The sequence below is a fragment of the Anas acuta genome, chromosome 6, assembly GCF_963932015.1.
Source record: "Anas acuta chromosome 6, bAnaAcu1.1, whole genome shotgun sequence".
Lineage (NCBI taxonomy): Eukaryota > Metazoa > Chordata > Aves > Anseriformes > Anatidae > Anas > Anas acuta.
Window position 1 is genome coordinate 15903625 of NC_088984.1, and position 17181 is coordinate 15920805.

A 17181-nucleotide genomic window follows, 5' to 3' on the forward strand; every position below is an offset into this window, starting at 1 on the left:
TAAAATTTGTGACTAGCCCCTTTGTACCAGATTTGCACAAAGTTCCTCAGTATGGAAAACCATGCTGGCTGAGAGGCAATCTGAGCCCTAAAGGTATAGATAAGACCTCTGGAAGATTTGAGGGCTTATTGTATGTTTTGGAGTTCATGCATCTTTTGCTTTGTAATGCTCCAACTGGAGCTACAATACTGAATGGGGATTTTATAATGGACAAGGAATTTGGATTTAAATTCTGTTTGTTTCTGAAGCAGAAAGTAGCAATTCAAATTCACTTCCTGGATTGGTCTGTGATGCACTGATGACCTGTCTACACAGGTCTGCAGAACCACGTACATACAAATTCAGAGTAACTAGGTGTGGTCTACGACGTATGATTCTGAAATCCTGTCTTCTACTCCAAGGCTCACAAAAATAATTTTTTGATTATGGGAAGGTGATGTCTCTAACTTCCAACACGTTTTCCTTATGTGTTTGTGTGTGTGGTTTCAAATACTTGACTTTTTGTATCTCCTGCAGCTTCATAAGTTTCATTATAAAAATATTTCTTTCATGTTTTACTGATAAAAAGTTTGAAGCATTTTATTCTGCATAAGATGAAGTTAAATGATCTATGTAAAATTGTGAGCTGTTTCTGAATGCAGTGTAAATTAAAATCAAAAGAAATAATAGTGTAACATAACTGAGCACCATGTTTTGGGCAGCAAACAAAGGAGAAAGTGAAGCTCCTCATCCAGCTGGCTGACAGCTTTGTAGAAAAAGGACATATGCACGCCACTGAAATCAGGAAGTGGGTCACCACTGTTGACAAACGCTACCGTGACTTCTCTCTCAGAATGGGGAAATACCGCTACTCCCTGGAAAAAGCCCTTGGAATCAATACAGAGGTACTTTAAGTCTGTCTCCTGCTGAGGTTTTATACCAAAGCTGAAAGTCACAGAGGGAAGTGTAGGCTACAGAACGAATGCTGCAGGTTATCACACGTCTATTATAACCACTTAAAACTAGTCAATACCAGAACTGTTCTTTCTGAAGAGAAAAAGTGTTGTGTGTTTTTTTTTTGTTTGTTTTGTTTTGTTTTTGTGTCATATCAATGATATGAGGAGGAATCAGATGAAGATCAGAAGGACTTTCTAAACAAATGTTTGCAGTATTCTCCAGGAGACTATACAGCTACTGTGAAGGAGGGAGAAACATATTATTTGAACAAAAGTCTGTATTAATTTTATCATAAGCCATAAATATTAATGCTACACCATTATTTTGAATCAAACCCAGGCTTGGATTGGATGTTCCTATTCTCTCATCCTTTAACTAAATGAAAAAAACGATCACCAGCCTCATCTCTGAGCTCTTTTAGGTGAAATAAAGCAATACAAAAGCAACAAAAATTAGAACCTCCCTGTATTCCCAAGCCACATTATCAGGAGTGTGTCAGAAGCAGAAACATTTAAAAACCTTTTGGTCAACCATCCTTTAAAACAAAGTATCAAAGAAAGATGAAAAAATTCCCTCACATCCTCAAGATAACTTAAATGTCCTGTTCCTTGCAGGGTCTCTAGTTTACATAGACTTACTGACTACTTTCTGGAAGGGCGTTTCCATAGCAGAAGGTCTTTAGAAGTCGGAATTGTCTCTGGGCTCTTGTTGGATAGTGCCCCACTTTTTCAGACTATTTGTGAGGTCTGATACTAGGCAATAAATTGAGATGTGAAAGGAGTAAGGTAATATTTAGACATTTGTCATCAATGCATATTCCTAGATAGATAGAAGTAACAGCAAAGACAATTTCATAGTGGGCTTGGGTGGGTGGGTGGGTGGCAGTGTGGGTTTTTTTGGTTTGTTTTACAAAGATTTCTTTCTCACCTTATCTTCTTCTTCCCCCTCACTGTTGTTTTTCTAAATCTCTTTGAATTTTCTTCTTTCTTACACTCGTATCTTTATCTTACTTCTGTCGCTTCATTTTATTCTCATAGACATGCTGCAATTTACACAACAGTAGTCTTACATGAATTTAAAATCTGTACTGTTACTTTTTTCTAGGATAACAAGGACCTAGAACTAGATATTATTCCAGCAAGTCTTTCAGATCGGGAGGTAAAGCTGCGAGATGCAAATCATGAAGTCAATGAAGAAAAAAGAAAATCGGCCAGAAAGAAAGAGTATGTCCCAAAACTCTCACAATGAGCCATGATATAATATCTACAAGTGATTCTATGATATTTACATGACCAGAATGGACTAACATCCCTATAACTCCTAGCAGTGGACCTATTGAGATATGTTCACAGGTGTAGAGCTAAAGTTGTGATGTGTAGGCAGGAGAATATCAGAATATACAGTTTGAATTTCTTTTGTTTTTAATCAGAAGTTACTTTTAGAAAGGGAAAAGAGTTAGTTGAGCACTTCAAGTAGACCCTGACGTCATGAAGATACTCATTGTCATGATTTCTTGATTTCTTTCTGGCTGTATGTGACAAGTAAAATGAACAGGGGGAAAAAAAAAAGAGAGAGAAAAAAAAGAAAAAAAGGAAAAAAAAAAAACCCACATCCTCATAAGTCTAGGTATTATTTAAACTCCACTGACATCCAGAGGAGTTATCTGGGTTTCAGTCACTTGACGTTTAGGTTCAAATTTCAGTGGGTGTATAACTGAGAGGGATGGAAATATTTCATACTAGTTGAAATATTGTGAGAGTGGTTGTTGCACTTAAATCTAGAAATGCTTCACTTTTACAATACTTTGCCATAAATTTTGTGTGAGAATATTCTGGAAAGCATTTGTATGTATGATCCTTCTCATCCCTCTGAAATAGTCATTACTCTGGACAACTTTAATAAGAAACCATTTCTTCTTTAGGGGACAGTGGTTACACTTGGTCCTCCTGTAGCACATTTTCAAAGCATTGAGCATTTGATTTTTGAGCTTGAGCACTACAAATGAGGTTGCTGGGCTTCCCAGCAGTTTGCATTGTCTCCAGTCAGGTACCAAGTTGTTGTATCCTCTTCAAATTAGCGGTGTCTCCCAAATCCATTAGTATTCCCACTGAAATTCAAATTGCAGGGTGACTTTTAATTGCATGTTAGTGGAGTTGCAAATGTTTTCAGGGAATCTCAAGTCTTTTCTTATGGAAAAAAAAAAAATCTGACAATTGGTTGACTGCTACAGCTTGGTATGTAGATAGTAAATCATGCCTCAGCACTGCAGAAATACAACTTAACAGAATTTTATGCAGAAAAGTTGTTTAAAAATAATGCTACAAGATACTAGAATATCAAGTGATATTTCATATATGAAGCTGAAATGTGCGAGATGAGGCAGCTGGAGGTTCAGAGTGGAAGTACGTTGATTCGTGAAGACAGAAGAATGTTGTGTTTTCTCTTCATTACATTGCCAATAGTGCCCAAAGCACATTAAATGTGTTTGTTGTTTTTTTTTCTAGATTCATTATGGCTGAGCTGCTTCAGACAGAAAAAGCTTATGTCAGGGATTTACATGAATGTTTAGAGGTAAGTTACAGCCTGGGAAGTCTCCGATGTTTTTAGGAAGGACACAGTGCCCTTTGTGGTGGTGGTGTGAGGTTACCCACCATTGGCGATTGACAGCAGAGCCACCTCTGGTGGTGGGAGCCTGGTGAGCGTGGAGGGAGCCTGTCTGCCAGTGGCAGAACAGTGCCCTGTGCTTCTCACTTATATCTGTAAATGTCTTCACCTCTGGGGACACCTCAATGTGCATTTAATATCAAAACAGGTAGTAAGAGAGTAAGTAATGTCTTGGGACTCAGTAAATAGCAGTACGTTCATGAGTTGACCTGAAATTTGCTGGATTCCAGTCTTTTTTTCAGTCATGAAGCATTTTCTTAAGAATTTAGTTCTCTTTGTTTGGATGTTCTCAAGCTAGAGATCACCTCAAGCTAGACAAAGAGCTGGATTTGCACTGTCAAATAGCTTACCTAGCTCTACAGCAGGGTAGTTCTGAAGGAGACTGTGATACTCAGGGCAAAAAGCAGAGTGTTTTTCAGTGAAATCCGTCAGATTTCACATTCCTGCAGTTTGAAATGGATTTCTATATCTAATGTTACTGAAGTGGCAAATGCAGCTTATCCTTCAACTGTTTCTGCCTGAAGTTCTTGGTCACCATCAGTTGGACAGCAAAGACAGGTGCTATTGCCACATTTTTGCTTTTTCCTCAAACAACTTCTCAGTGTCAGCACTTTGAATTTCTCTGGGGAGCTTTTTGTGACACTGGAACATCTGGTTTTTTACTCTGTTTGTTTAATCACAAAGTGTGTAGTTCCCTTGTCAGCCTGTGCCTTCGGCAAGAAAGCAAGGAGATCTATTCTTTTTCACTGCATTTATTCTCTCAAAGCTAAGAGTTTTTGCTGTCTTCCAGACTTACCTTTGGGAAATGACAAGTGGAGTGGAAGAAATACCCGCTGGGATCCTTAATAAAGAACACATCATCTTTGGCAATATTCAGGAGATATATGACTTTCATAACAAGTAGGTTTTCCTAACATTTATGTTGATGTTTACTGACTAAGGAAACAAAAGCATACACACATCTATGTGGTGTCTGCTCTGAACGCCTACAGTAGAATGTACACCAGAGTGTAAAGTAATTGATCTAGATTTATAAAATAATGTTTGATTTCATTTTTTTTCTTTTCTTTAAAAAAAAAAAAAAAAAAAAAAGAATTGCATTTTTGTTTAAACTGTGCCTACAGCTGATTAACAATGCTGAAGTCTTATTATACCAACAGTTTGTAGTCTTACACATGTTTTCCATCTCACAGCACTGTATTTGTGCTTTGCATATCTTCCATTTGAGGAAGAATGGGGCACTGAGGTAGCAGCCATACTCCTTCAGCTTTACAGTTTAGGAAATGAGGTCTTCTTGATGGATGCATATTATGTTTCATATATATAGCATCACAACCGTATCCTTATCAAAATGTGAGAACTGCAGCCTTTGGCTCCATTATAGCTGCATGTCTCCAACTGGTGGATGTGAATTCATAGTAATGTTCAGCAAAATTAAAGGAGTAGAAACTTTGGAGTTAACTTTTATTGTTTCTGATGCTTGTGAGTTACTTAATAACTGAGGAACTCTGTGCTCTGAGGTTACTTGTCGCCTAGGGAGAGGCTGATAGGTGATGCTTTTCTGTGAATTGATAGTGTTTATATTAATCAGATGGATATCAAGGTTATCAATGGTAGGATTTACTCATTGGTATCTGTTGGTAAAAAAGTACTATCACATTCAAAGGATTGATCGTGGCAAAATTTAGTAACATCATGGTACCACAGCTGTGACTCTCTCTAAATCATGCTGGGGTGAGAGCTGATAAGTAAAGTGAACATTTTAAGTGGAAATTGTGAAATAGAAAATAGATCAGGTCTGGAAGCTTGTCTGTCAAAAATACAATCTTTTGGAAAACACAAGGGGAGGAAAAAGGAATGGCTGACATGAGCTGGATTAAAAAGCAGCTTTCTTGCCACTTAGAGACTCAATGTGTTTAATCTGTAAGTAACAGTGCTCCCTTTTATCAAGATGAGACTGTATCAGAAGTGCTTAGAGAGCATTGTTTCCCTGATACAATATGAATGCAATGGGAGTTACAACACTTAGGGATGCTGAATCCCACAAGTTCAGCCTGAATTTCAAAGTCTGTCTTCAAGTTGTACATCAAGAGCAAGGCAGTTTGAAAATCAGCTCAGAAGACTGTTCTCTGTAGAAATTCTGGGAGACTTTCAGTGCTTCAGACAGGTAAATGTGCCATTGTATGCACATGAATATGGTCCAGGAGAGGCTACTGTTTGCTTGCTTCTGTGCAAGCAGCTTCAAAGCATTACAAAATGGTAGAGTCAAACTACATATTAGATTAAAAAGGCCTTTAATTAATGGATGAATTGACTTACAGCCCACAAGAATTGTGCAGTCATACCAACAAATATTCTTCCTCATTTAACTATGCCAGGATCACCCAGTTGCCTTCCCACTTCCCCTCTCCTCTCTGTGATGCTGTTTTCCTTTCAGTGACTCGGACCAATGACATCTGATTACTCTTTTTGACTTTCTCTCACTCTCAGCTGCCACCCCCTTCAGCCCTCAGCCATGCCCCACAGCTCCCTGTTGCTGGTTTCTCCTTTCTCTGACCTATCCTTTACCAGCTCGCTGCATGCGCATCATCCTTTTCCCACCAGAGCTTCTAGCAACACTAAAATAAATTGTCCCCTTCATACCTGTATTCTCCACAATCTTCTGCTTTGGACAGAGATGTTAATGCATCCCCCAACCTGATTCAGGGCAAAGCAAACAGCACACACAGTTGCTTCTCCTTTTGCAACTTCTGTTTCATGTTGCTCTTTCCACATAGGCACTGCATAAGGCTCTGTCTGAAATCAGAGATATCACTCACAGTACAAGGTGATGGGAGCAAGTTCATTATCAAATCTGTATGTGGGGAATTTACTATTTACCCACAAAGTGTCATGCTTGTTTAAAATGTTCTTTGCTCAGAGTGCTGAGATTCACAGTGGGAAGCTGGAACGTTTGGGCTCCTGTTTTTGAACCACTTCACAAGAACTTTTTAAAGATTTGGTCTGGTTCTTGAATATCACTTTGTCTTCTCGGACACACTGGACCCTTACCTGTTTCATTGTAGTTAAGTGGAGCACATTTATACTCAAATAGCAAAGCATGCCTTTGCAAGGACACGCTTTCTTCACTGGCAGCACACTTGATTAGCCTCACAGTCAAGTTACAACTATTGATCATTAACACTGATCAGCTCATTTGTCATTCTGCTTCTCCTGGGTACTTGACTGTAACTAATTACATCGGTGTCTTCTTTTTTTTAGCATTTTCCTGAAAGAACTCGAGAAATATGAACAACTGCCTGAGGATGTGGGCCATTGCTTCGTCACCTGGGTAATGAGCCTTCTTTTTATTTATTCAAATTAATTCCTCCAGTACAGACAGAAACAAGCTGAGAATTGGTGCAGGGGTTACATCCCTGGAGAAAAGTGAAATCAAGAGTTAATCTGTAATGAGGACTGTTTCCACCATCACTCTCTCAGGATGGAAGCTCCCTTCCTTAACTCTTCTCTGGAGTGGTATGAAACCTTCTGAAGTACCACTCCTTGTCCTGCACTGACCAACACAGTACTTACCTCTGCTGGTTCAAGAACCTGTTCAAAAGGAATTTGTCAAACCAAATCTGTATTTAAGGTGACATTTATTCCTTTGCAAAGGACCCTGCAAGGATGAAACATTTAAAATCATAATCTACCCTCCTTAGAGAATTTTAGTCATGCATGAGGCCTTTACAAAGGCATGAGCATCTTCTTTTATCAACATTTTGCTTCAGAAATGAGTGTCAAATTGCTAAGCCACTGTACTCTCTCATTCCATTACCCACTGCCATGAAAATTTCCAGCAGGACTTTGAAATCTTGATGCTAAGAGTCTTCATGGGCACAGGAGGCTCCAGGAATTGGCTATGGTAATTTATCTATATGAAAAATGTTATTTTTTCAAAATATTTACCAGACAGTTCAACCTTCTTCATGTTTGTTTTTTGTTTGTTTGTTTGTTTTTTGGTTTGCTTTTCCTGCTGGTTTTATTGATATTTTAAAACTGTGAATTAGTATTTTTGAAGTCATTACGGAACCTTTTCACTTACCAAAAAAATGAGCATGTTTGGATGATTTTGAATAGGCTTTTAATTTGAAAACATGGCACAAATACTGATGAAATGGATTCAGAAACTTAGTTTACAAGGAAGAGGTTACATATTTATGAAAGATGAATGCATTTACGTATCATTCTGTGCAAGATATTCATGGTGCTTTTAAGATTTTTACCCCATCACCTCAGCAACAGTACTTGCCAAGAGCTGTGCTTATAGATGTATATGCAGAATTGCCTGCCCAATTTCAAGGTCCTGTTATTTAGATTCATGGTATCAAAAAAGCAACAATAATCAAAGGAGGCCATCCTCCTCTGCCTGCCTCTCTCTCCCTGAGACCAGTGTTGAGTGATATGAAACTGCTCTAAGACAGGACTGCACAGATGCTTTTAATTTCCTCTTAAATAAATTAGGAAATGAAATGCAAAACACTCTTAGCACAACATAAAGTTTGAGCCATTAAAGTCTGAACCAAGGTAGGAAAAGCAAGTTTGAGCCAGACATCACAAATCGGAGCCAGTCTTAAGACGAAAGTGCTGGCTCAAGCCACTTTCAGCTAGGTGAGTGTCTTGCCAGGAGTTCTCATGCTGGCTTTATCTGCAAGTAGGTGATAGAGCCAACACTTCATGATTGGGATTTGGATGCAATCTGTGTAACCTCATCAGAGCTCTTAGAAATTGTTTTTCAGCTGGATTAAAGTTTTAGGCCTTCCCTCTGTCACATTTGTTAAAGAAAGCCTCCCATAGCTGTTACATGGTGCACCTCATTCCCCTCAGAACTGCTCAGGTAAGGTGTGAACTGCCTCTAAGTCTTCCATTCTTAAGTCATATTTCTCACGTTGCTTCGAGAGGTGGGGGTTTGTCACTTGTATTTGTCCTGGTGAGCCTTAATGAGGGACTGTGCGAGCAGAGAAATAGCTTATCTTGCTTTTCCCTTGATGTTTGTTTTCACAGGCAGATAAATTTCAGATGTATGTCACCTACTGCAAAAACAAGCCCGACTCCAGCCAGCTCATCCTGGAACACGCAGGGACTTTCTTTGATGTAAGCAGCCACTGCCATTTTCCTTCAGCACACATGCTGCATCCGAAACACCTCCTCTTTACATCTGAGCAACAGATTCATTTTCGTGCCTTAACATTTGAGTTTTCCATTCCACTGCAGATACCACATGCTGTGAAAACTGATAGGCTGTAGTGTGATGTGTGATCTTCATCAGTGTGGCAAGTCATTTTTAATGGAAGCAGGCACTCTCATGGGAACCTTTGTGCGTTTTTCAGACCCAATCCTTTCTGAAGGTCTGGTTTAGATATACTCTCTGCTTCCGGGTTTAGCGGTAAAATGAAAAGCAAATCCCAATATATTTTATGACCTGAAATCCTTAAGTCCAAAACAAGATCCTGTCCTCCTGTTCTGCAAATCTAACCCACCCTAGTAAACATTTGCCTCATCATGCTAGTAAGGGACTCCATTGCCTGCAATTAGACTGTTTCTCTTACAAGCAATACACCCGGTTATAAACATTTGCAGGCTCCCATCACGGTTTTGTGGACTGAGAAAAAAATCATTGAAGTTTCTCAGTACTTTTATACTAAGCACTCCCTCTGATTTTTGGAACCTCATGCAGTTTTCCATGCCTGTCTGCTGGCTTATAGCTTTAAGTAATTGTCTTTCTGAGGAAACACAAATCAAAAGCACCCCCCCCCTCCAACCCCCAATAAATAAATAAATAAATACCCCTTTATGTCTCTTTTCCAAAGAGAAACCCTTTTACAAATCCTTAAGACTCAGCAGTATCCAACCTATGATGTGGTTGGCACTTGACATGAATCAGTTCCTCTGGGTTTTGTCTGTGCCACTGATCAGTTAAACTCAACACTGAGCCAGAAGAAAAGTAATGAACGCTTTTTTTTTTTTTCTTTTTTTTTTTTTTTTTTTTTGCCTAATGGTGGAAGTAGAATTGAACCGAAATGGATTTTCCAGGAGGTGGCGCTTGAGCCTGTTGAATGGTGTGCACTGGTTCTCCATGTTGTCTATCCCAGGGCCCTGTAAGGTCCTCTGCAGCCCTATGTAGAGGATATTATTTATGTTTGCCTGGGCTGCTGTCATTGCATATAAGACTACATGTTGATCATGTTTGCAGCTCAGCTGGGTGCAAGACAACTGCTAGCTCAGTGCCTCACACACCTTCCCAAGTTCTCCCAAGCCCTTAGGACGCTTTTCAACCCAAGTAGTAACTTAAGCTCTGTCTAATGGTGAGCCATTGTATGCTATAACATGAACTAAGCTTGCTTCAAACAAGAACCAGAGCAAAGATGAGAGCACGTTGCTCTGTGGCTAGGCTGCTTCAAATCTAGTTCAGGTATCTCTGTGCCTGGCAGTCACAGTCAAGCAGGTTGCTGTCTTATTCTGAGACTTCAGAGACAAAAGGGAAGAGCTGCAGGGAAAACGTCCCTCTCCAGCAGTGCATTTATCTGATTGCATGTAGCAGTGCTTCTGCTTTCCAGCTGCAGGCTCCTACACAGCAGGGACATCTGTTACTCCACCAACCTCCTCTGCCTTCATGCAGCCTGACCAGGGAGCATCCTGGCAGAGAAGGGGCTGTCCATGGGGGACACATCTTGCTGGGAGCATGTCATGCTGCTCAGAGAGCTGGAAGGAAGGAGTAGTGCTGAATTAATCACTTAGATCCTACAAAAATTAGTGTCCTTAGCCAGCTTTGGGAAGTTCACAGGTGTGGCCAAAGCCATGCTGTCTCACGCAGTTACTAATTGAAGCCCAGCTGTCTGCTCTGCAGACACCACCAAACACGGAGCCAGCCGTGACTCAGCTTCACGCAAACTCTCCTAAACCCCCCACAGAGTCCCTTTCCTTTTGGGTCTTGTTCACGGCACAGACATTTATTTCAGAAAGAAAAAGAAAAAAATGCCTAGTACAAAAACCAACAACGTCTGTTGGCACCTTTTGTGAAAAAAATGGCTATTTTTGCATCTCAGCATAAACACTAGAGCTAAAATAAATAAATAAAAAGTAGTATTCAGCAGAAAATCAAACTGTATACAGAAAGAAAATCTCTGTTCTTGGCAGCTCTTCCCCCTTCATCTTGTGCAACTCCTTCACTTTGTAGCCTAAAAGTTACCCTCCAGCCTCAGATAAATCCCATTCCCCCTTCCTATCTCTTCCCCTCATACTGGAGTATATCCTGGCCAGGAGGGGGGTTGGCATGCCCAGAGCCTGGCGGAGGCAGAGGAATCCCAGCCTGTGCTACTTCAGCACGGAACCTGTCCCTGAAGGGTGGCAGGGATCAAATATTACAAATCTTTTAGATGACTAAATATGTGCGGTAGGGTCTGGAGGGATTCTCAGGAGCTCCCACTGGAGTCCTTTGCAGACCTCACCCGGTACCTATCTGCGATGACTCCAGAAGTTCATGAGCACGTCACGGTGATCAGCCCAGACATTTGGCTGCCATTCAGAAGCACTCAGTGCTGTAAGAGGTATCATAAGGGCCTCTCTCCCGGCCCCCAGCTGCCGCCTCAGAACAGCACAGGTCTGTCAGCACTGTCAGCTGCGTTGCTCCCATGTGGATATTTCAGCTACCTCAGGGCTCTCAGATGGTACTAGCTGCTTATGTTTAGACAGCTAAATTGCACCCTACTTGTGCAATTTAATTTAATGTCACTCCATTTTAATTGAACGTTAAAACTCTGCTTTCAGCCTTCGTAGCTAAGAGAAACCAGTTGACATGACAGATAAGTCACATTTAAATCAAAGCCTGTGTAGTTTACTCAGTGTAGCCTTAGCTCAACTTGCACAGTGCTCCTGCAGTCTGAGTGGCCTTAGGGGGACACTGCAGTTTATTGCCAGCCTCTCTGAAACCACACTATGTGTATGTGAACTTGAAGAGAGTTAAAATGCTAAACAAAGAAATGCAGAGATACAGAGCTGACATTTGTTATGGGCGGTTCCATCTGGCAGGGGGTTTACACTTTTCCATGACTGACTGCTGTTTTTATCTCTTCTAGGAAATTCAGCAAAGGCATGGTCTGGCGAATTCTATCTCTTCTTATTTAATCAAGCCTGTCCAGAGGATCACAAAATACCAACTCCTACTGAAGGTACCTTAGTGAGCTGCCCAAATCAGCTCACGCAGAGCAGTTCACAGTTGTAATGAGTTAACTTTTATTCTAAAAGGAGCTGCTTCATCAAGCTGTCCGTGATCTATAAGCAGCTACTGCTGAGCTGCTGCTCCTACTACCTGGGCCTGAGCATGACAACAAAGTGTGAAATCAGGTTGCATATTTTAAAGGAAAATACTCACAGAAAGGAGAAAAAAAAAAAAAAGTAAACAGCAAACAAGTGATGGCTTGCTCCAGCTGGTTGTGGGTGTACAACCTGGATTTAATCCTGAAGAGCAAGAACTGGGAAAGGGAAATTGAAAGGATGGCAGAATGGTTTTACTTTCCTTTTCTTCTTGCTATAGCATTTGTGACGTAGTATTTTGATTAAAGGCTTCAATGACAGCAGTCATGAACTTTGGGAAAGAATTCTTCACTGAGACTCCTGTTAGATTCTGTTTGGGGACAGACACTTTTGTGTTTGAAAAACAGGGAAAACCTTCATATACAAAACAGACTTAAAAAGCACTAACATTTTCCATTTAAAAATAACAACAACAAAAACTTTTGATTGGTTTCTTGTAAATTGGTTATAGTTTTTTGCCAAATCTTGTCAATAGCTGAATTTTAGATATAACTTAACCAGCTGTTGTTCAGTTCTAAACTAGAAAATCAAAGAAAAAAATATCTTAGGGATAATGGAAGAGACAGGTTCTGACCTTGACAAGCTAGGACCATAGATTATATTTGCATCTCTTTCGATGCATGTTTCCTGCGTATGTACAAATGGAGTGGTGTGCTGTACTACCAAGGTACTTACTGGGTACAATCAGTGTTTCAACAAATTTGTGCTTTGTACCAGTTTACTGAAACAACGTGCTTACAGTCTTGTGAGTGCTGTGGGACAGCAAGTCTGCACTGCGCAAATCAAAGCTACTGGGATGGCTAAAACAATCCTTCAGTTGTCACCCTTTGGGTTCCTTCTCGGATGACTCTTTCTAGAAGGGACCTGCCTGCCCTGGGCACAGCGCCCTGCCAGGCCTACCCGCATTATGCCACAGACATGCTGCTGGAGCAGGCTGGGGTCCTGCTCCCCAGCTGGGGAAACACGGTAGCTGAAACACGGGCATAAAACCTCAGAAACCCTCTGAGTGCAGTCTCGTTCAATAGCACCTTAACTTGTCTTGGTTTATAGTCCTTCCCATATGATACCCACTATTTGTGAGCATCCACAGTGAGTTTTGATGAAATTCAGCTTTTTCCTGTCACTGTTAGTGATGTGGTCCCAGCTTTGCACTCTACGTACCAAGAAACACAACATGAGATAGAGACAGCATGGTCAGAGTTTGCTTACAGGTGTTCTGCATTGCTTCTTAGGAACTGCTAACCTGCTGTGAGGAAGGCAAAGGGGAGCTCAAAGATGGTCTGGAAGTGATGCTCAGTGTCCCCAAGAAGGCCAACGACGCAATGCATGTCAGCATGCTGGAAGGTATGGGTGGATGGGGAAAGGAAAGGACTTGGGTGTGAATTGAGCCTTCTTGCAACTTGTTTAGAAGGTTAACACAGGTTGGCTGTAGCGGTACTGTTGGCTGGCCATCACTTTCAGGACATTCCCAGCTCCTTCTGAAATTTCTTCAAAAGTCTTGGAGACTGGCTAGGAAGTTTTGGAGTTTTGTTTAAATTTATGTATAAAATATTTACATATGTAGTATATGTGTATGTTATGTATACATATTTTTATATATGTATATATACATCTGCATGTATATGTAAACATATGCAATATATATATATGCTGAAGATTTTCCTACGTACTGAAACAAAAATACCTTCTGAAACAGTATCAGTTTAGCTGCTCACAAGTGTAATAATTATTGGATGAAAATATTTCTAACATCTAAACGTCTCAACATTTCAAAAGAAAAAGTTCTGGCTTTCTGAGTCAAAACAGTTTGTGTTTCAAAATATTAGTACATGTATAATCAGCCCAAAGGAAAAAAAAAAAAAAAAAAAAAAGAATCACAAAAAAAAATACAAAAATATATATTTCAAATTTACAGAAAATGTTTTCACTGGAGAGAAGTGGGACCCATGGGCTGCTGAGATAGTAGCGGGAAGGGCACCTTGTACCCAGCCCACACCTGTGAACTGTCCCCAGGACTCCCTTTTCCATCAGGCCTCCAAGTTATGTGGAGGGTATCCTGCAATCCTTAGATATGAAGGTTTTTAACATGCAGCTTGGAAGATGAGGAACTACTTCTGGAGGGCATGTTTCAGGCAGCCTACTGATTTGCTCTTATACATGTAGCTCCCCCAGCACACTGCTTTGGGCTCAGATGGGCCCTTGGAGGTTGGGTTAGCATGCTTGAGGGCATCATGGTATGACAGAGAACTTCTAGCCACAGCATCTTAGATTCCTCTGAAGTTGTGGTGACACACATAAGATTCCTTGTGTTGCAGTTCTGTGTACAGTAACCACCACCGAAAGCTTTAAAGATAAATATTATAATTTATATTTAAGTAATTACTACTATTCTTAGCTGAAGTCTCATTTATCACATAAGACATTTGGCTCTGATGAAATAATTATGATTTGGCAGTAGACAAAAAAAAATATTTTCACCAGGACAATAAATGGCCATTAATGTCCTTTCAGAATATGCATAAAAAACAGAAAGACCCTTTTATTCCAAATCCTCCTAGCTCTGTTGCTTCTGGGCATTTCTGCCCCCAAGAACAAGTACTAGCCGATGTGTTTTGTGTGCTCTGTTTAGGGTTTGATGAGAACCTGGACGTCCAGGGAGAGCTGATCCTTCAGGATTCCTTCCAAGTGTGGGATCCCAAGTCTTTAATTCGGAAAGGCCGTGAGAGGCATTTGTTTCTCTTTGAAATCTCTTTGGTGTTTAGCAAAGAGATCAAAGATTCTTCAGGACATACAAAATATGTTTACAAGAACAAGCTACTGGTAGGTGTGGCTGCAAAGAAATATTCTGGGTGATGCATTTCTTGTAGGTAGAAGTAGAGTTTGGGGGATGGCTTGTACTTCCCTGTCTTGGATTGGAGATGCTCATGCCACCTGGAGGGGCTGGCTCTGGGCCCTGTGGGAAGCCAAACTCACAGTGAGTCTGGGGAGGTTTAAGAGAGTGAGATGTGATGGGTGGGTGGGAAGTACAAGGAGGACCACTTAAACTATTCACGCTTTCTTGCCATACCCTGATGGTTTTCTGTCTTTTATCTGTGTGTAGCAAAGCAAAGACAAGATCTCATTCCCATATCCATCCCTGTCTCCCCTGATTCTCCCTAAAACTGTAAAGTTGTCAGAATTCATGAGGCTTCATTTATATGAAATCTCTTACCATCTTTCCTCCACACTAGACCTCAGAACTGGGAGTGACTGAACATGTGGAAGGAGACCCCTGTAAATTTGCTTTGTGGTCTGGACGAACACCATCCTCAGACAATAAAACAGTGCTGAAAGTAAGTCTTTTTTTGTTTATTTCCTTTGCCTTTAGAGCTGCTAGTTGAGACCTCGAGAGCCCTAAATGGAAGGTCAGTTTCTTCCACTCTCATACTCACATGGCTTCCATATCTGTCAGTGGGGTCATGCCTGCGTCAGGAGCAATTCAGATCCAAGGCCACAGTTTGAGTCAAGCCTTGCTGAAATTGCATCTCTTGCAATCTCAGCTGAGCAGCTGCACACTAACACAGGACACATCTTGGAGTGTTTTCTGGGAGGTGTAATTCCCTTAGTCCTGTGCCACTGGGTTTGTTGACAGTCAACATTTTCCTCAGCCCTCCAGAGCTGAAAGCCATTTCTGTCAAGTGATTTTCAAATGAAGAATTTTTTGGTAGTTATTTAGTCTGAGGAAATCCCGCAGTGCACTGATAACCTATTCCCTCTCTACAGAGCACACTGTATTGCTAGCATTAACTATATTTATCCAGAGCTTAGCTGCTTTGCTGTTGCTTGCCAAGTAGGTCTGGTAAAATACCCTCAGTTGGGGTTACCAGGTATCCAGCAGCTAGAACAATACATCAGAGAGGAGAAGCGGTTAATCATGCATTTTTATCAGCCAACCACAATTCTTCTACATAGAAGGTGATACGCTGGGAATGTGATAGAGTGTCTGTCTTTCTGCCTTGTGGAACTTCAGGCGTCCAGTATTGAAACAAAACAAGAATGGATCAAAAACATCCGGGAAGTCATTCAAGAAAGGATTATCCATCTGAAAGGAGCTCTGAAAGAGCCAATTCAGCTCCCCAAGACACCAGCAAAGCAGCGAAACAACAGTAGAAGGTAACCTCAGTCATTGCATACAACATGAAATCATTAGAGGTTTATCAGCTGACAGCAGTGTAGTGTCTGTGGACTCTTTACTGGATTCACTTGCTTTTCATACTATAGTTGAAAGCAGTTTTCATCATCTTGCATTTTATGTTTTCGCAAAAGTAACTTTTCTATTATATTCATGCAAAGGTCTTTAATTTTACTACTCTGAAGTATTGGAGAAAAATGAACAGTAAAAATTCTTCAGAGTCCAAGGTTATGTTTCTTTCCCAAAAGAGAAATTAACTATTTAATTGAGCATTAACAGATTTTATTTTTTTTTTCCTGTTTGGCATTTTGAATTGTTTGACAATGAAAGTCATAGCTGGTCATTACAGTATATTACTAGGATGAAGAATCTGTGTTTCATCATCAAATTCAAATTCATTTCATCCTAGAAAATAATATTAATTTTCTTGTTCAACCTCTTTCAATTCTGGATTAAATACAAAATTATATAAAACTGATTATTCTTTCGTTGCCAGGCTGACATTCCCAAAAGCCACTTGCAGTTTGAGCATCTCCCTTTCCTCATCAAATATTATCATGTATCCAGTCTCATAATACAGGCTGTTTTATAGAGGTATCCAAAGAGTGAGTATGCTAGTCATCTAGGAGCAAGGCAGAGATCCAGAGCTTTCTTCCTGGGGACATGTGCCAGTCTAAGAGTTTTCTAGCGCAGTGTTGTTGTTTATGTTATATTTTATTGTATTTTGTATTATTAAAATATTTTGAAAGACCAATAAAAATTTAGGAGAAATGCAAAAGAGAGAAAATACCCTCTGCTGGCAGATTCATAGAGGTAGTCTCAGAGAGCTCTACACTGTCATTATTCATATTTGTTTGGATATCATTTTATTGCTTAATATTAAATTCCTGAAAGTGTGGTTCCTGTGAGACAAGAGAAATGTCCTTTCCTTCTGTGCCACATATAGCCAGGGCTGAATGGTTTTGGTTAAGGCAGAAATCTAATTTAAGGGAAATTTCTGCCTGACACCCTCATTACAGAGCTATTTCTGAACACCAGAGCTTTCTGTGCTGTAAATA

General features: G+C 40.3%; 1 protein-coding gene across 18 annotated transcripts in view; it reads left to right on the top strand.

The window, feature by feature from the left end:
* KALRN (kalirin RhoGEF kinase) overlaps positions 1–17181 on the top strand; it is a 504304-nt gene that overhangs the window by 348737 nt on the left and 138386 nt on the right. For all 18 annotated transcript variants that reach the window (XM_068687540.1, XM_068687542.1, XM_068687541.1 and 15 more), the window contains 11 exons: positions 702–884; positions 2041–2159; positions 3441–3507; positions 4391–4500; positions 6862–6931; positions 8644–8733; positions 11715–11807; positions 13185–13296; positions 14582–14772; positions 15183–15284; positions 15962–16104. In XM_068687540.1, the coding sequence (XP_068543641.1) occupies positions 702–884; positions 2041–2159; positions 3441–3507; positions 4391–4500; positions 6862–6931; positions 8644–8733; positions 11715–11807; positions 13185–13296; positions 14582–14772; positions 15183–15284; positions 15962–16104 (1280 nt within the window). The remainder of the gene's footprint in view (positions 1–701; positions 885–2040; positions 2160–3440; positions 3508–4390; positions 4501–6861; positions 6932–8643; positions 8734–11714; positions 11808–13184; positions 13297–14581; positions 14773–15182; positions 15285–15961; positions 16105–17181) is intronic.